We start from the raw sequence: 21,323 nt of genomic DNA on the forward strand, positions 1-21,323 counted from the left end.
AAAGTAATATAGAGCCTCACTAGAATGGCTTCTGTGACTTTGCCATTATAGCACTACGACTGCCATTACGTTAGAAGATGACATGACTTGTAAGTGTGGTACAGTACATAAGGTATTACATTCAAAGTGGGAATTGCTCAGTTCACCTGCCTATGACAATACCCTGTGCACATGATCTAGACAGAAATTTACTGACTTCAAAATTTCAGAAACCGCAAGGAATCCTCAGTGAACAAAAGACTTTGGTTAAAACAACTCATTAAAATATATTTGGTGAAACTCTGCCATTACAGGAGTGGTTTCAACTGAGAACAGGAGAGCCTAGGCAGAACACAATTGCTATTAGCATTATGCTATATGCATGTTTAATTGTCATACTTAAAAAAGTTCTAATAGTTCCCAAAAGCTGTCCTGTACATGAAACATTTGCTGCATAATGTTCCTGACAACAATGTATTACAACTAACGAAATCCTATGTTCATTCAATCAACGCATTCTATGTTGCTCAATGTTTGTGAAGTCTGCATGCATAGCTTGCAGTTTACTTGTCTGTTTAAAGCAAAAAGGAAACACTTATCTTTCATGTCAGCCATTAACTTTTGCTTTTCATGCTTTAGCAAAATATACAATAAGCTTGAGGTTCTATGCATTAACTAATGCAAATGATTTTGTATTTGAGGAAGGGAAAAGAAGCCTAATTCTTCTATTAAATTTCCTTGCCGGCATATCAATGCTTTCCTTCTGTAATTGGCACCCTTTCTGTAATGCTAACATGCTATCAGATTTTATTAAAGCCCATCATGTAGTAAAATCTAATCATTTATTCTGTTTTCCAATTATTCTAAAGCAGCAGGCTTAAATGAGGGGAGGAGATAATGAAATTAACTTCCTAACTTAGAGCAATTCTCTGTGGCACAATGATCAGATATTCTCTTGGTCTGAAATTTATGTAAATTTTATTCATCTATCATTAGTTATTACCATTGCTGCTACATAAAAACACAGTTTTCTTTAACAATTAGATCTTAAAATGTTGCGTATTAATTAGGCAAGGGACACTTACAGGCCCAACATGAATATGTAAAATCTTTTATTCTAAACATTGAACTTTTGACATTTATGAAACGAAAGTTTTATGCAGAGGCTGAATGTATCTTGCAAAATGTTTACAGAGCTGCATAAATTAAAAAAAACTATATAAAGATTAAAGTAAAAAATGCAAAAGATTTCACAGACTTCTCCAATGAATGGGCTTGGTGTAAGCCATAAAACTGTGGGTAAATATATAATCCAATTCAGCTATATCTGTACTGTATGTATATATAATACATAAATTAAGCAACATTGTGTGCTGGGCTACAAATTCATTATTTCAAATAGCATCAAACACACTGCAGCAGACATCTGTGTCTCTTTTTCAATCACTCAGTTCAGGCACCCTTTCAAAATCCAAGGCCCCTTGATAAAACTAATGGCTATTTGATGGACCTCATAAAAAGAATCAATATATTGATAGGGCCTCTTTTAAGACTAATTTGCAGAGCAATCAATTCTGTCAATTCATAGAAAGCACCACAGGATCAGGATATGTAACTTTCTAAAGAACACTATAAAGATCAAATTTAAAATCCCAAAACTGTGGTCATCTTTTTATTTTTTTACGGATACTGCACAAACCATTCATGTTTTCCAAGCAAGTTCTAAACAGAGGCAATAAAGACCATTTTTTTCCTTATACTGTATTTCAACATTTTGCATGCTTCTCTTTATTTCTTAAACATCATATTTTCTGTATTTGAGCTGTAGCTTTTTTATTTTAGGAAAACTCAAATTTATCTAATATTTTTTACTGAAGGAGTTGAAAGAGATTCATCTTTGAGCAAATGAATGTAATAAAAACACCCGAGCACAAGGGCAAAAAGGAAAGTAACTTGTGCTAAAACTTGGCAGTGTAAACTTTAAAGCACATTAGATACTGTACATGTATGTATGTGTACAACTTTCTTAAAGACATATAAGGACATATAACCCTTTTTAATGAAAAATATGTACTTTTTTCTTAAAATAATGTTCTCAATCTGCATTACTGTTATTTTTAAACTGGTCTCTGTTTACATTCTGCAGTTTTCAAATGTGAGACTTTCACCTTTCAGGGATTGCCATGCAGAATGTAACTAAGCCTTAATAAATATCTTAAGAATCACAGGAGTTAAATAAAGTCACTCACCAGAAAACTTCCAAAGGCGGAATTGAATATAGCAGCTGCCTGTAAACAGAAACAAATAAAAGTTATTATGTTTTATATGTTGTTCATCAACAGGATACATTCCCCCCGTCACATAACACCAATGTCTCCTGAAGAAGAATGTCATTCTGTTTGGGGCGAACAATTTTCCCCCTACAATCAACTTTAAAGTAATTTCAACTTTGAATCGATCGGGTAATAAAATGATGCTTGAACAAAGATTCAATTCTTTTTATACGGCTTTTTTTTTAGAAAAGTAATTTAGAGACAGAAATACATGCACAAAAAGAACACAATAGAGCCTTAAAAAAAATGTGGAAATAAGATCTCCTCAGTTTCTTTAAAGATTTATGTGCACCAAGCAATGTATGATTACAGTGTACTTTAAAGAATTATCTCAACAATGAGTTTTAAAAGTCTTACATCTAAAACCACACCATGAGAATGTTAAGAGACAGCAAAGAATTATATAGTTTCAAATGTCTGCAGTAACAGCCTTTGCTTACCTAATGAGACACCTTGATCTTTTTTAATTTGCTGCACTCAACTCAAACAAATTCCTTGAGTAGTTGGCCGAGGAGATTTACACGAGTAAAATCTTGAACGACGTCCAGTTGCGCACGTAACACACAAAACAAAATAACACATGCGAAAGGCAGTGCTTTCGGATATCAGACCACTGCCTTCTGCAAGCATATCGGTCAAACGACAGTACAAAGCAAAAAAAAAAAGCAAAATATTAACCACCAAAGACCTTCAGCTTTGCCAAATTAAGAAAAAAACAGGTGATGCTGCCAGTAAGTTCTGAAAGTTTGAATGAAGTCCAAAGCCAAGTCCATACGAGCTGTAGCACAAGCCCCTGCACACTGCTCCAAAAGAGGATATGATGAGACTGAATGGGTAATGAGATCCCTGGCTCCAGAGAGCTTAGCTTTCTTATTCATGTTCATAATTAATTCAACAACTTTGATAATTTCATTAGATTCTTCGTTTCCAAGCTTTATCAATAAATGATGGTGCTGGACCACAGCTCCACAGCACCCGCAAACACAGAAACAAGCTGTGGCTTGAAACCTGTGTTTACTAACAGGGACCCAACATATGGTATTCTGAGCAATACAGGGACATCGCAAAAAACTGGCAGCTAAATAAAACATTATTTCTGACAGCTGTAGACCCCAAATATTTTAATACACTTCTCCCTTACCAGCTTAGCCAGTACAAAGGCAAACGTGTCTATGGAAAATACGCCTCAACACAAGGTCTGGGAGCAGACACATTAGGACAAGGAGAATGGGGAATTTAATTCATGTACTGATTCATTTATTTTTTAGTAAAGAGGACTTATGTTTTAGAACTGAAAGTAAACAAGCACTGCCTGGAAAGAAGTTTCATGGGAAGTATGGCTTTATGCCTGTCTCAGTTTTAAATGCTTGATAGTTTCAGTGCATTACTGGTGCCAACATGAAAGCCTGTTGCTAATATTACATTAGCAAAAGTTTGCAGAGGCATAAATAAGTTTACCAAGATGAAAGAGAAGGTAATAATATACATGCTATATACATTTATAGGCAAACATACATGGTAAAACCCTGACAAAAATCAATCAAAACCATTGAGTGGCTGGATACATGTTATTCAGTTAGAATCAGAAGCATGTAAACACCATTACCAATAATCTTTCCTGGCTTGTAAGACACATAGAATTCAAGAATAAAAAGAAAATCAGGAAAAGGTCTACCCCTGATATACTGCACATGATTAATGTGATTTTACTCACGCCATTAAGAATGCATGACAGTTGTCATTTAAAGGTACAAATAGATTTTAAAACAAATATGGATACTCAATGTTTTGACTGGGTTCACATGCACGCTGAGTAGTGACCTTTTCCACTTTAATTGCGCTGCCTTGTGTTGCATACTCTAAAGCTTCCAGAGTGAGCCTCATTCCACTTACTGAAGAGTGTGGAGTTCACCCTTGTGCACAGTATAGGGGGCCTTCCTTTGAATCCAGTGCAACACATAGTGGAGCACCAAGGCTGACCCGATAGCATTTTGTCATTTCAGAACCTGTTCTTGAAAAATGTCAAATTATTTTGGTCTTGGGTGTAACTGATCTCTGTTTCATAGTTTTTTTCAGCAAATAAAAGGAACATAAAAATAAATACACAGTATCTACTTACAGTCAAAGCAAGATTGGTGCCCTTGTGTTGCTTATTTCCGTGCTGACAATTAATTTAAGGAAAAATGCTAAAATCCTTTAAAAAAGCAACATTTCCTATAAGCAGTAAAAACTTGTCAAATACTGTTTGCCTGCAAGATGACATCTGTTTGTCCAGAAAGGACAAAACGCTTCTGTTTCATTAAAAAAAGCTATGCTCAAAAACCCTATGGCCTGAACCTGGTATCACTGAAATATTAATTTGAGTAACCTTTTAGGTAATACAAATGCATTTTATGACAGGTAATAAATATGAAGACACCATCAAAGGACAAATATTTCTCTCAATCAAATATGATTGACTGATTGTCATATCCAGTACTCCCTACATAATGCTGCAATATTAGATGCTCAGAATTACATTTTAACTAAAAAAGGGGGGCTGCACTGACTTCATTTTACATGCACAGAATTTCGATCACATGAAATTAACAGCTAGTCCATGACATGTTGTCATTAACAAAGACTAAAAAAAAAAACTTCCATTAATGCCATATACAGTAAACAATCTTAAAGAAGAACCTTAATTTTTGAGCATTAGGCATAAGAGACAGAACTCTGGAAACTAAAAGTAATGTTCCTTAACTTTGAGGGGCCTGAAACATCATCCAATACACATATGTAATTAGACGATCTGGATATTACACCCAGTGGTGTAAAAAACAGGAAATTTACTAATTTTGTGTCTGTATCATTCTGATGTGTTTTGCGCAATATGAACCAAACAACATTGTTCATTTTTTATGTCAGGTACTGTCATAAAAAAGACTGTGATGTACTATTTTATTATTTACGGGCTGCTATACAGTTCTGATATAGAAGAAACACACCTATGTACTGTACAACAATAAAAATCAAATTCATACAACAAGAAAAAAGAATTTCTTGAATGCAAATCAGTCTTTGCAAAGTCAAATGCCTGCAAACGTCTTCCAAAACAATATTTGTGTTTAAATCTGCTTACCTTGCATGTCTTTCAAACAATAATAGTACAGAATATAGATCAGCAAGAAGATACTGCAGTGGCCCAGCTGCTTCAAGACAAATTGAAAGCTTTCCAGAAAAAGTCTTCACGTCTAGAAAACCCGAATCAGGGTAGAATCAAAGATATGTTCCCACAGCTTTCAGAGTCACTTCGACAGAACCGAGAATCTCGGCTTGAAAGGTGGAAGGAGAAGACTGACACACTTATCAGCACTTCAAGTCAAATTCACAGGTTATTTTCCTGAATTGGAATCAGACTGCAATGAACATATTCTGAAGGGTCTTTTATCATTTCCCACTACCTACCTGTGTGAGGCCAGCATTTCAGCCCTGACAGTAATGGAAACAAAATACCAGAGCAGACTTCAAGTTCAAAATCCAGTCTGGCTTTCCAAACCTCCCCTGTGCACTGACAGGTTGTTCAAGGCAACACAAGGGCACCAATCTTGCTTTGACATACAGTGAAATGCTGCAAGTAAGTAGATATATATATTTTTTATTCTCATCTGGTATTCCCATGCAGCTCATCTGAACTCATCTCTTCGAAAAATATACGGCACCTCTGTGTTTTAGCAAACAATTGGGTACAGTGTTACAAACACAAAAAAATGATGCTGCAAAACAAATTAGCCTAATCTCAAATCTCTCCACTCAGAAGTATTGCTATCTAAGATAGCAATAAAAATGTGTATTTTAATTGCTTAGTAAACCTAAAAAACACATAGGTCCAGCCTTATATTAACCGCAATAAAAATTTTCTATTTAACAGTTATAAAAATATAAAATCTATTTTTTACACTGTGTACGAAAAATGGTATATTGATCTTAGAGAGTGAAACATTATGTTTTGCAAATAAAATAAAAGCTGTAGATGAAGATTTCATTTCTGGTGATTTTTAAGACGTCTTTCACCGAACAAATTCTAACAAAGTTGTCTTGAATTGCATCTCACAATTTATTTGGTGGTGTACTCTTGAATACCCACCTTTTAAACAAATCTTTATGTAGCCTGACCGTATTAAACATTTTTTGAAGAATGTTAGCAATGGGTCGAAATGAAGATGAATCTTCCACACACCTTGGAACATATGAAGGAAGGGGATACAGCATAGTAAATGGGTTTACTGTACCTACTGTAGATCATCTCTTTTCTAGTCGATACGTACTACCTACGACCTACGATAAGAGTTTTTCTATTTTTCCCTTCAGCTCACCATGGCTTAAGCAGAATGAAGCTCTGTGAAAGACGGGTTCATTCTGAAGCACATAACCCATTTGTGAATTACAGACCTCAGACTTCAGTCCCACCAGAAGAGATGGTGAAAAAAACACCTTGTCAAACAGTCATTTTCAGATGTGAAATCCAGAAACTGTTTGCTCATTATGAATTTCAGTCCGATACAAAATGTTATTTGCACACGTTTTCAATTCACCTATTTAATCAACTTAAAAAAATAAATATCATATTTTATATACTGCTAATAATGCTCTGCAGACGAAAGACACGACAGAACAAAAGTGTCTTTAAAAGTGACTGAAAACCAAACTACTCAACACAGGATGAAAAGCATAAATTGAAATACCAATAATAATAATACCTGAATGACCCCTAATTATATCAGCACTGACACTAACTATAACCAAATTCATTTATTTTGTACGTAAGCAATTAAGAACAAAGAAGAAAAAACTTGGGAAATAATTTGTCATTCATGTAAGCTGGTCCTGTTCTTTCCTGACAAACTCTTTATGTCGGGCTGCAATCACCTGAACAATGTTTTCTATTGTTGTAAATTTATTTTGAAATGGTTTGTTTAAAGTGATAATTTGTAGAGAACATCTGTAACAAAAAAATATTGGAATATTGTTTTAGTATTACAGCTCATATTCCTCAAGGACGGTAATTAAAAAGGTTATACTCATAATTACTACGATAAATTAAGCAAGACATTTCCACCACATTTCAACTGCACATCTACTACTCCTTTAAAGCGAAGCAAATATTATACACTGGTTATACAAAAAACACACTTTTCTACAAGAAAATTAACTCATGAAAAATTATGATTATTAGCACCGATTTCCTTTTAAATTGCCATGCAAACATGTCAAATAGTAAGGAATATTACCGATCTTTAATACAGTCAACATAAATTCACAAATCAGATTAGTATGGTATAAAATACTCATAACTACCTAATGAAAATGACAAAATCGATATTAACTAACGATTTGTTAATTAAAATTTGTTTTATGGTTTGATAGCCCCCCACTATTTACTAATCCTATCAGAAATTCAATATGGCTTTATCAGGTTATACAATTTTACACTTTTTACTGAACTCTACTGTAACTACAAAATGGATGTTACGTGAGATAAAATATCTACTGTACATATCTACTTCACTCAAAAATAATCTTTAGTGTACATCTAACTAAAAAAGGTGAGTGATGTTTTTTTTAAAAAACACACCAAACACACATACTGCATATAGTAAATACTAACATAATTGAGTATTATTAATAATCTAATCTCAGAAAAAAACTAATTTAAAGAGATCAATAAGAAATCAAGCTTTCATAATTCAATAGACTTGGTGGAACTCATTTAGACATAAATGAACAGCCCTTCCATTTACACCTCTTGACCTTTCATAACATCTAAAAATCACATACTATAACCAAGTGGTTGCTGAACAAAAATCAGATAGTCCCAGAAAGGACTAGATCAAATCTAATTTGTTCAACAATGCACTTGTATATTACTTTTTAAGAATTCCCAGCACCACAAGAGAGAAAAAAAAACTGTTGGTCAGAATTGAAAAAAAATAATTTAAGCATCTAGCAAATCAATTTAAATCAACATGCATTTTGACAGTAACACTGAAGTTTATATGATTTTGTTTCTTCTGTGATATCCTCTAAATCAAGGGGAATCTCTCAGATTAAACCCTTTTTCATTTGCTGAACTGTAAACCAGCAGTCCCACTGTATAATAATAATAAATAGAGTACCATAAGTAACAATAAGCTGAATCCCAGCCTTAAAGCTGTAACATGCTTATAAGAAAGGCAAGTCAATCATGTAACATACAGTACCTTCATAATTACTCTTTGTCTTAACAGCCAGTCATAACCTCTTGGAGTAAATATTTACTTTTGCAGCTGTCAAAAGCTTTCCTTTTCTTTTGATATTTCAGATGACTGGCTAATGTCATTTTGTTTTTTGTTGTTTTTTTCCCCAGCATGTAATGAAAAAAAAATCATATTTCTCCAGAAGGATAGATGTGAGAAATGGGGATGAGATGGATGATCAATTGAAGTCTTTCAATTTCTAAATGAAAACTAGTGCTCATTTCACCTGGAAAACAGTCAGTTCATGTGGACAAGCTGCACTTGAGTTTTAGCTTAGCTGATCTTCTCCAGATGCTGAGATCTGAGACTATTCAGAGCATCCCAGGACGTAAAGCCAATGATAACAGCACTAGAGCAATGCTGCACCCAATGCTTTTGACACAATCACTGAGCACTGAATGGTTTCCCCTCAGCAGGAACAAAAAGAGTCATGAATCTCTCAGTTTGGTGGGAGCAGGACAGACGTGGATCTGGTATTGGAAATTAAGTTGACAACATTTAATACAGTATATTGAATTGTTTTTTTTTTCTTTAAATGCATACGAACATTCATCTCAATGCAGCTGCGGCAGAAAACAAATTCAGGTTCCTCATAATGGGTGCAAAATTGAATCAGGTGTCTGGTCCTCTTAAGGAAATTAAGTCATTCTGTGGAAGGGGGGGGGTTTAATGAGAACCAAGCCTGCCGACATTGATGAATGGGAATGACACCAGGGAGAGCATGTAAGCAGGACAATATCTGCATGTTCGGGTTCTGCTGCCTATTTCTCACTTTCCATCCCCAACACCACTGGCTTCTCATGGGGGACCTATTCATCTCCGGCATAGTTATTACAAAACGTTTATTTGAGCATATATTCTGCAGACGATGACAGTTAATAAAGGAAATACTTTATAAGCTGTATTTTTACATAGTGCTCCGATTATGGTCATTATTTGGTATTGATAGATCATTCCCGGATTGCTCAGATTTTAGAGGCAGGTGTATTTCAGTCGTGCACATTTAAGGCCAGTTATGCACCTTGCAGCTGAGAAATATTTATGGCCAACCTATTTCTTACAAATCAGTTTTATTTAATAATGCAGAGTGCGAGAAAAATCAACTATATAGGCTACATTTTACTGCAGATATGACAGGTCTCTTTCATTACATTAATATACAACAATGTGAAAAGAGAAAAGTATTCTTAAATGAAATTCAATCTCGCATAAATGCCATTTGGAAAATTCATTATTAAAACAACAGATAAAGTGATAACTTATTCTACTCACAGTTAATTTATAATACTACTAATCCTTACGCCATTATTAATAATAACTTTTAAAGTTATTTTGGTAATAGAACAGTTGTATTTTTACCTGAATTTAGGCTTTTAATTTTCGATTTTTAATTTGGCAAAAAAAAACATTTATACAATTTTAATTCCTTTCAATAAAGTTTTCAAGATATTATAAGGTTTTCAAAACCCTTACTTTTCTGAGGCAGCTTACTGCTCTATCTTTTGTCATATTATCCCTGCAGTTAACATTTGTAGAATAGGGTCAAACCCACCTGGGTGGGCTTCTCTTTGCTGCTTTTCACACTCTTTCAATGAGTAGGGGACACATTTTCCTCATCATTTTTATGAGGAAGGAGATGTGAATGCATCATCGGACTCTAGATTATCCCACCTCACAGAAATGGGCATCAGCAATGCTGAGGTGCAGCAAGCAGGCGAGTCTCAGCACCAGCAGCTTGAAAGACCTCTACTACACTTGATCTGAGGGCTTGGGGTCACGGTGGGATACCTGCCTCCGAGTCTTTGTGGGAAAATAACACAAGCCATGTTAGTGGGGTACTTGAAGTAATTTCTAAATAAATACATTCCATATACTAATATATATTCTATATTCCATAGAGGCCACATAGTCTAAACACCTAAATTAACACTATACAGTACGTGAAAGAGGTGAACAGCAATTACTATCTAAGCTAGTTATTTCACTTCCATTATTCAACATTTATATGAGCATTAAAGAGTTGCACTAGGTCTTCTAGACAATTTGGATAACTAATAAAAAGGCCAACAATGTTAATATATACTGTACAGTTAAAGAGTGTAGAATTTTAATAGAGAGATGTTATTGTACATTAAATGCACTTGCCAAGGACCTCATTTAGGATACTGTATAAAAATGTTGTCAATATGTTAAAGAAGAAATATTGCTACTCTAGAACAAATTCAGGAAGGGGAAACCAGAAAAGGTTTCCACGTTTAAGGTAATGTCAGACACTAAAAAGCTAAAAGAAATTAATCATCTTAGTTGAATAGAGAAATAGAATAGAGAAAGCTATGAGGGGACCTGATTCAAGTCTTCAAAGTCCTCAAGAGCACTGACAACTGGACTTCAGAATTAACAGTGAAACACATTTAGAACTGAGGCACCCAAGGCTCAGATGTTGTTTTTTTACACAGAGGGTGAAGAGAATTAGGAACAAGCTACCCAGCAAAGCTGTAAAGACAGAAAACTTTACTTCTTTCAAAATGTGGCAGGATGAGATCTTCAGGTCATGTAGCTTTGTTTCAAAAGCTCAGCACTCGGACTCCTGCTTATTATTATTGTAAAAAAGAGTTTTTTAAATATAAATATTGTATGAAAACACCCAGACAGTTATTATGGTATACCTATATTGATCAAAGTTTCCCTCAAATTTAAATTGTTTAGGCAATGCATTCAATACTCTCTCTCAAAACTGATATGAGAACAGGATTATTCTTAGCAAACTACAACAGAACACATTACTGTCAGTTTCAACATAGTTCTGACCTTCCATCAAGAGTGATCACACACTGTCTCAGCATTGCATTCTATCATGTATATAACTGAACACTGTGGTGTTGTCTGGAGCCCCTCAGACAATACAAAGTCAATTCAATGGAATGTTTTTCTTACTCTACAGCAGAACTGAAACTCTGCACACTCACAGTTCAGTGCAGCTTAGGTGAAGGTTTGGTCTGGACAAGAGTTTATATGGAAGCCGTTGACTTTTAATTGGAATTCAAGGCTAAAGAATAAGTTGGATTAGACAGCATTTAAAAATCCCCAATAATGATACTGTAGAATAAAGAAACAAATGAGTGAAGGTCTAATAAAGTACTGCACTACGAGAAAACAGTCATGTTTAGTTTTGAGAAAAGCAGAAATTCTTTATCAAAAATAACTGTGTTGGAAAAAATAAAGGTTCTGAAATCAAAATGGAACTTCTCCTCTTCCATCCCTGTTGATTTAAGTTCAGTATGAATTATTAAGCCCGTAGTCGAGCCCCTTCTCATTATCAGCACAGTGTCAAGAACAGTTTGCAGAGCTGAGATTTGAGACCAGCTCCCCATGACCACATGGTCATGCTCCATCTTTAATGGCCTCAATGATGTCAGCTGAGACTTGCTACTATCAACTTCAACTGTTTCATCAGGAAGCCAAACAGGTAGGATATAGAATAAGGCTGCACTACTGGCCTGGGAGAAAGAAAAATAACTGAGAATTGCTGAGGTATAGATCCATAAGGGATGGCCATATTTAAATGGCCATGGACAAACGTCTGCACAAGCTTTTTACCTTTCATTACATTTCTTGCTATTCGTGTTGAATATCATTTGCGGATTAGCTCTTGCTCCAAAGAGTGCATTGTTTCATTTGTATGACCCCACTAGCTAATTACTCAAATCTATCACATGAATTAATTAACAAATTAATTTAAGGGTCCTGTCTTCTTATAAGGCAATTATTAATACCACACAATCGGAAAGAACAGCACTGACATTGGAATGTCCAAACCCGTGAAAATTTACAGTATTTTGTAGTATTATGAACATGAAAAAACAGACAGAACATTTCCCTTCAGCCTTTCCCCTATGCGGAGGGTGAGTGTTGGTGTGATACAGCTCCACACACTAATGTGAATAGAATTAGAAGCTCCAAATACAAATGACCCGGGGATCCCTGCTGGGGATACCTGGCGTCTCCATTGATTAATTAAGCGGGAAAAGGGCTTGGGAAAACTCTAAACACAAACATCAAACAAAATGCTGCACTAAACCCATATGTCAATCAAGCGAGTTTGTCAAATTATTCCCCGCAGAATTCCTTAGGAAACAGAAGGGACCATGAAATGCAAAGATTGCAAATTAGACCCCAGTATGGATTATTGTCTGATGAGCTGTATAAGCAGGTACGAAAACAAATGGATGGATAAATAGACAGACAAATCAATCCATGACATCTACCACCGAATAAGATTCATCTAGTTCCATTCATTTCACTTTTCCTCAAAAATATGATGGTTGCACTCCACTGTCATATTGGTATTCATTTAGGCAGAAAAGCAGTGTTGTTTGAACTGTAAGTAAATGACTTGAAATTGCGGAGCTGGCATATTTACACCAAGGCCTGTGCTGGGATTGTGGATGACGTTTTTATGTCATATGTTTGACAGTATCATCTTCCGAGCTTGAAGTTCCTCTCATTAGTCCATGGAATTATATTTAACATTGCTTTGAGCTAATAACAACTGTGGTTTTATATAGCAGGTGTCATGGTGCAAAACCTCAAACTCTTTGTGTTGCACAAAAAAGGAAACAATTAAAGAGTGCTGACCCTATTATAAACTTGTTATATAAGTTGCCTGTTCACAAAAAATCTGCTTCACCCGACACATCATCTCAGAAACTAACTGAAAATGTCTAACTGTAGATGGAAGGGGAATCAAGAATTTAGAAGCATAAGAACAAATGGCTCTTTCTCTGCTAGAACACATTCTGTGAAGGGTCTGGCAGACTGACATCGGTGTTAAGTGTGTATAGACTTACAGGTAGGAGACAGCAGTGAGCATCGAGACAATGAGGCCATTAAAAGTCATAGAAGCCAAAACAAGCATTTCAACATAACATTCATAATGAGTCTCTCCACGAAAAGTCTGTGTGGCCATGGGTACAGTACAGATATACATTAAACCATGTCTTCTTTAATTTGGTTACACAAGAGATTTAAACTTAGTTTTCCTTTTCTACAGGACTATTTTGATTGGGTGTTAAATTTGGCTTAATGAGGGAAGCTGTCCATGTGGAGAATGAGCACACTGGTCTGCTCAGAACTGTCGTATTTTGAGTATTTGAGTCATCGAGCAAATTTACCACTAAAGAAAGAAAAACTTCTGCCAAACAAACAAGTAAATAAAATTTTGGGAGGCCTTGTACTTCATAAGATGATACTGAAAATGTAGGCCTATCATCACAGAAAATACTCATTTGTTAATGCGACACTGTGATCTTGCTAACAAGTATAAAATCTGTTAGATCTGATTTGCCTTTGCTTTTTCCGAGTCACTGAAGTTTAAAAAAAAGCCCAAGGAAAAAGCTTTCAAGGCGGAATCAAAACAAAACGTTGTACAATGATGAAGTGAGTCCCGAGCCCTGACATACTAGGTAAGAAAGAAAGACAATCCCTGTACTGCAAATCTCATCTGTTTCTTATTATCTCTTGTTAAGAAAAGAACACCTTGCTTGAGTTGCAGTACCACCTTTTTACTGACATTTAGCTGAAGCAAAATATTTACCCAGCAATTACCCGTTGATGCCCTTCATCTCGTTAACAGCAATGCCCTGAATATAATGACACAACAGCACTGTTCTTCACCAAAGCAGACTATTGTGATGCAGACAGAGAGAAAATCTGTTCCTGCATTCTGTAAATAACTTGAAGCAACTGAACTTGATTATAGTAACAGAAACAAACACACTCAATAAAAAAAAAACACTTCACATACTGTACTTCGTATGCACAAACGTTGTAACCTGTGAAAGTATACGAATCGGCACAATAAAAAAAAAAAACTACCGAGGCAGTCTTAAGGCAGATGATGAAAGATTTTTTCATATTCCCCTTTATTGCACGTTGATACACTTTTCAAACTCTTCTGTATTTGGTGATTGCAGACAACGGTGCCGGATTTGCGTTTGGCTGCAGATTTCTGTGTCAACCACAGAAAATCACTGACAGCGAACCAACTAAAACTCAAGCACCCGTAAACTGCCTACATTAAGTCTTTAGCCACAAACATCTCAGTTTTAATTCTAAATAACACTGCTGCAAAAAACAAACAAAGTGGTGCCCCCATCATACTCTACAGGGATGAAAACAATTCTGTGATTCACGGAATATTATGCCAGAACACAAAAGCAAATCAACTGTTAAAGATTTCTCAGGTTATAGAAGTTATAGAAACTGAAATAGCTATGATCTGAGTTAACACAAGAAGCAGAATCATGACCACCAGTATTTCTTGCATGACTGTTGAGGAAAAATAATAGAGAACAATTTTTTTTAAATTTAACATTGGAACGATTACTTGCTGACATGAGACATCATAAAATCCCATTGGAAATCAAACTGCAAGCAGTATCTTGAGGTTTCAATGTTAATTTAGCTAATGTTATAATAGATCTAGCAGAAATGCATTTACAGTTAAAACTAATACATAATTTGAAACCATTTTAGTGAATTCAGTGTCATATATATTTCTATACATTTCTCATCACCTTCAGTGATGCCCTGATTATCCCAGTATCTTGTAGGAAATGTCTTGGACAGGAAAAGGATATAGTATTCCACTGTAAAATTGTACTCATGTTATATTAAATGCTTAAGTAAGCAAATCTTTTAAAAATGACTAGTAAATCATCTAAACAATATATTAAATAATTTCAATAGATGCCTTACTGTTGCTACTTGTACAATTCCATGCTATGAAGTCAAATATTAAAATTACTTTCACAAAGTAGCATTTCCTAGTAATTTTTGGTGTTCCAGAGATAAATTTCACTCGTGAATATTATGCATGTAAGAGGACTCATTCACTTCACTCTTCAAACAATTAAAGGTTTTTATGCCAATACAGTATGTACTGTACATGTGCTCAGGTCACACATGTTTCTTTTTCAATACGGATATAGTGTTTAAAATATTTTTTAATGAATTCACATATTCACATTCTATTTTTAATAATAAAATACAATATATTTTTAAAGATGCCAAGACTTTATTTTAAGGTCTCCTCCACTTTTACTGTAAACGTCTGTGTATTTAAATACACAAGTACTAAACGTTAGTCACAGAATAATTGCAAAGACTTCACTTATTTCTAAGCTTTTTTAATAAAAATGCAGCAGAATGTTAGAGGGAGTTGGCATAATTACTCAATTAAGACTAAACCTACAAAAGTAAATATGCAGCTTGTTCTTATTCTTTTCTTTGTATTAAATTGTTTTTCTGTGAATTGAGAATGGAAGTCTGCTAACTGAGGCACTATGGCAACACGATGCAATGATTTCCTCCTTATCCAGCAACAGAGAGAAAATGTGGTTGTGACCTTGTCAGATCTGAGAAACTGAGTGTGGCTGGGCCTGGTCCATACTGAGATGGGAGACTTCTGTGGAAAACCAGGCTGCTGCTGGACATGGTGTTGGTGGACCACCAGGTCGCCCTCTTCCCTCCGATCAGTAATTCCAAACCATTATGCCCATATGGTGATGAAGGACGCATACTGAAAGAGCTGTAGTCCTTCAGTTAAGGCGTAAAACCAATGACGATCCAATGACGTCCTTGTTTATAAGAGCAAAGGTGTTAACTCCTCATGTCCTTGCTAATTCCACTAGGCTTGCACCAATTTCATTCTGACCTACATTAACTTTCCCTTTAAGTCAAGTGGTGAAGCAACTTCTCAGTCCTCCACCTGTTCTGCTGTGCAGTGTGGTTGCTGGAGCATAAAGACTGAGTTGGGTGCCACTGACGAATGCGGTAAACGATTCTCCTCTCGTGGCACGCAGGGATCCTTTGGATAACAACCTTATATCATTGTGTCAAAGCTTGCATACAGACCCCTACAGATTTCTTTTGCGCTAGAGGAAAAAATAATACAAATTTGCAAACTACATCTGCCTGGCAATTGGACCGACCGACTTACTGTCTAACTTGAATGAAAAGTTAATGAGATATGCTCATCAGCATTGTTTGTCATTAAAAAGGTGAAGCTCCTGTGAAGGAAACACTCCTGGCTACTGCGAAAATATTGAGGGGGATTATTATATTTTGGGGATGTCGTCATCTACAGGTCCTGCAGACTCTGTTAATTTAGGGAAAATCCACATACCAGGACATTTTGGTAAAACTCCTGGTTACTTGTGCCAAAAAGCTCAAGCCTGGCTATAAAAAAAGCAACATTCCAGAACAACAATAAACCAAATGCATCAGATATCCAACCTGACAAAAGAATGGTTAACAGCACACAAAATAAATGTTCTCAGCTACCCATCTCAATATCCAGTTCTCAATCCAATCCATAATTCAAGGTCCTAACTCAATAAAGTAGTTCACACACAGACTTCAATTAAGACAACTACACTGCAAAGTCATAAGATTACAATACTATTTTTATTTTTTTATGGCAAGACATTATTTATTTTATTTTTAAAAGCAAGACATTATTCAAGCTGGGTTTTTGTTCTGATTCATGGGTTTTTGTCTGAGGCCATATCTCTCCAACATTCAGCAGGTATTTACTGATGAACTAAAGGTCTTCACAACCCATTAAAATATTCCCTTTTACCGGCACAAAATCAACTGTTCCTTTGCCTGCTTATTCTGGCATTCGAATTGTGTATTATAACCTTTCAACAATGCTATTTTTTTCATATGCTTATCAGCATGGCCCTGCTCTTTTTACTCCTGGATCCTTTGCCCTTTCAATCATGAAGCATATTACTCCTCTGTCAGAGCAAAGCAGTTCCTAACGACAGGGAAGCCAGCTGGGATAGGAAGAGGGCAGCAGGCTCATGCATTAACATAATAATCCAACTGCGCTCCCATAGGCCCTTAGGCCAGACATCATATTAGGTAGGCCTCCTATGTGGGTCCTTGCGAAAGCTGCCTTATCACTTGCCTGTCAACCTGTAGCACCTAGTGCCTGCAAAAAGCAATAAGTTCCGTGAAAAAAGCAGGGTGCTCTCTGTATAACATGGAATTTCAGGTGTTTGTTTTAAATTACTTGTATAATTTTAGAGCCATAACACTAAAAAACATTTTTATTGCATCTAGGAAGAGGCATATTCCAGTTTTCTGCACAATACTCATAATGATTCAAACCTTCCTTGTTACTGCTTATTTAATAACTATCATTTCTAATCCTTAGCGGCCAGCTTGTCTATTAGATCACACTTTCAATGCAGGTTGTGTATCATATTATTGAGTGGATTAATTTAGTGTCATTGCCACAGGTTAGTAGAACATATATTACTGCATCTCCTCTCTTTGATTAAGTATTATTTCGACATCTTTCAATGATTTAATCAATTATTTTTTCAATTTTCTCATGTTTTACATCATCTGCTGACAAATCATACAGCAAGACTGACACATCCTTCCAAACAGCCCTGCTTTAATATTTTTCTAATTTTAAAGATAATTTCTAAGGTGAAAAATAATACCGAAAACAACAGGCAATGAAAACAGGTTAAAACACAAAAGATAGAGAAACACAAGTTTACACAATTTCCAAATCCATTGAAAGATCATTCCACTGCCTGTATTTGAACCAGGAGAACTGAAATTTTGTTAAAAGTGAAAAGGACAGAGTCTAGAGATCAGTGTAGAAGAATGTATGGTGAAGGCAGATTATAAATATAAATGTAAATGATCATCTTTGTTGTATTTAAAATATGTGCAGCAGAAATCGCAACAGCCTTTTAAGGGTTTTTTTCTGAAACACCAGGAAGTAGTACTCAACAGAAAACAAAAAATCAAGTGGTAGAAAGCAGTGTTAGAGACAGGTGAATAAAGACACCACAGCAACCTTGAAACATGCTTCTCAAAACACAAATATGCTTCTAAGATAACCACCAAGATCCTTTATACCTGTGCTTGGCTACATTTCATTTCCATCAATGAACAAGTTGAAATTGTCCAACTTACAGGAAGAAACAATAAGCATCATCGCAGTCTTATCAGGATGTATCTGACAGAAATTCTGTAGTTTCAGCAATCAAGGAATTAGCAGAATTGAATTTATCAGTGAGTGTGAATCATACTAAAATCTTGTGTCTGAGCCTAGTTTTTAACTAAACTGCTGTTACATGAAGAAAGAAGTCATTTGGAGAATTGAGGTATGTTGTTTAACTGGGACTGAAAAGAGATGGCTGTTGGACTGTTATTTCTATGTAAAACTACAGTAGGTTAAGATGTGGTGCCATGCAGAGAGGTTTGGAGTTAAAGGAAATTGCAATAAGCCATGTTCAGGAATTAGACCAGGTACATACAGTATACTGTATTTTAGGTGGCGCAAGTGCATTACACCCCCAATGTGTGAACAAAGGTGATTCTTTACAAAGATTGCTGTTATCTTGACACTGTTTTGGTGTAAAAAATAACTCAAAGGTTGCTTTGGTATAACATGACAAAAGCAAAGTTGCAGAAAAAACCCTGGAAGCCAATGAAGGGCATAGTGACTATGTGGTAAGAGCCTAGTAAAACAGGAGATACCAAATAGAGAAATATCCAAACCATATCAAAATGGATAAAGGGATGCTAACTGTCACAAAGCAATTCTGAAATTAATTACATTTATGACACGAAATATGTAGATAACTTTCATTCATATCCACAATTCCCATAACACACACACAATTTAATTAATCACATGAATGTATGATAAGTTTCCTTGGTACTGCTTAAACCCATATCCTGCTTCAGGATGGTCATAAATGGCTTTATCAATAAGTGCTATTTAACCGATTTTACATGATTCATTTTAACTTTATCGCCTCATTACTACAGTACAAACATTTACAGAATCAACAAAATGACAGTTTCAAATCTTAGTTCTTATAACTGGAGCCCTGTTTTCCGTGACTTAGCGATGTTACTTGCATTTCAGTTGGTATGCTCCAGGTGTCCCTGCAGCCAGTCCATTAAACTATCCTAATTTCTTAACTAATTAAGAAATCTGTCCATCAATATTTGTCAGGAGTTGCTGTTCAATTAATGCATATGAGTAAATAAAAGTTTAGAGAGATCTAAAAACAGAATCATGAGGGGGTAGTCTTGGTTCTGGAGAGCTGGTGTGTCTGCAGGATTTAAAGCTCTCTTCAAAGCTCCAGGACCTGAAAATCTAGGAAAAGATGTTAAATGAGCTCTATTAAGCCAATAATGACCTGATTTAGAATAAAAATTGCAATTTCAGGATTTCCTGGCTAAAAACCGTAATGCATGTACTGGGCATTGATGGATGTAACCCAATTTGTACAACCTGTTCAACCTGCAAATTATCATTAGACATCACTTGAGATTTAACATCACGTAACCACTGAAGCAAAAGGCTAGAACTTGAGATTGGTGAGACAGTCCTTTGGAAAAAACTAAATCCAAGGGCAGAGAGAATTTGGAATGGTGACATACTGTGATATAACTTGACAGAAGTATTTGTCCATGCCATTATACTGCCAAGAAACTTCTTTATTTCTTAAATTAAATATAATAAAGAGAGGTGGGAGGGATTTCCACAGCAAGTCACTGTGATGGGAAAGATCCCCCAAAATTGCTTATTTGCACAAGAGAAAAATCCAAGAATTGATTAAAACACCTGTACCTCCGGAGAAGTACTACCTCCTGCACATTGTTTTACGGAGTAGCAGTGAAGTTAATGCATATCAGCAGTAACAGCAGATACTCTGCATCTGGGCTGCACTCTGTAAATGAGGGCACTGTCAAATGACTAAACACAGTTACAGTCGATTTTAATGGCATGACTGCATTTGTCAAGAATAATGCCAGTTACATGATGAGGACATCCAATGACATGCTTTGAGCCTTGTTGCCAGATTCAGTACATTTGACAAGTAATGGTCATGTAACAGCTCTTGTCAGTAATACCTGGGTAAACCATTTCCCAAAAGCAGACACTGAACGCAATCATAAAATATTTTTGAACATTGCCTGAGTTATTGGAGGTAATAAAACAGGAAAGTTGCACTCTACCTTTTAAGATGCCACATGAGCCACATGAGCCATGTGCAACATGGGAAAAATGGTATTCTGTAGCAAACCCTTAGCTTTTACTGGAAAAGGAAACCGACATTTCACTAAATACTGTAGTGTTGAAGCATACTGTGTCATTTAACTGCAGGATAGCTGACATCTCCCTGTGGGCACCAGGCTGACACAGCAGGCCACACCATGCACTTAATGCTGCAATGCAACTCTCTTTGACAGAAGGTAGTGATAGGGATAGTTCTTGATCCCATAAAATAACTTTTATTTATTATTGTTATTATATTATGTTTTTAGTATATCAACTAAAATATTTTACTGCATTCACTTTCTAATTTCAGTCAAATATAGATAAATAGTTCAGGAATCAGTGGTAGAAAGAAGAAGTCTATTATGTTTTACATGTTTTTGGACAAATTATACTGTATATGGATTACTGGTAAATCAAAGCATTTCAAGACCTTTCTGAAGCATTCTGATAATGTTTTCGCTGGGAGTCTGAAACACTGATGAAAAACTACTATAAACCCCAAAAAGTAAGTGCACTCCCTCATTCAGCAACTTGTGGTACCCCCTTTAGCAGCAATAACAATAACTTGAATTAATTGTTTCCTGCAAGAGGACTTTCTTGTATGCACGACTCTCTTTAGGTCCCACTACA

General features: G+C 35.6%; 1 protein-coding gene across 1 annotated transcript in view; it reads right to left on the minus strand.

Annotated features, from left to right (window-relative positions):
- Positions 1 to 21,323, minus strand: part of slc10a7 (solute carrier family 10 member 7) — a 132,387-nt gene that overhangs the window by 86,256 nt on the left and 24,808 nt on the right. Inside the window, exon 5 of the mRNA XM_088924540.1 lies at positions 2,229 to 2,267. Coding sequence (XP_088780666.1) covers positions 2,229 to 2,267 — 39 coding nt within the window. The remainder of the gene's footprint in view (positions 1 to 2,228; positions 2,268 to 21,323) is intronic.

Source organism: Atractosteus spatula, chromosome 1 (assembly GCF_055471065.1).
Source record: "Atractosteus spatula isolate fAtrSpa1 chromosome 1, fAtrSpa1.hap1, whole genome shotgun sequence".
Taxonomy (NCBI): domain Eukaryota; kingdom Metazoa; phylum Chordata; class Actinopteri; order Semionotiformes; family Lepisosteidae; genus Atractosteus; species Atractosteus spatula.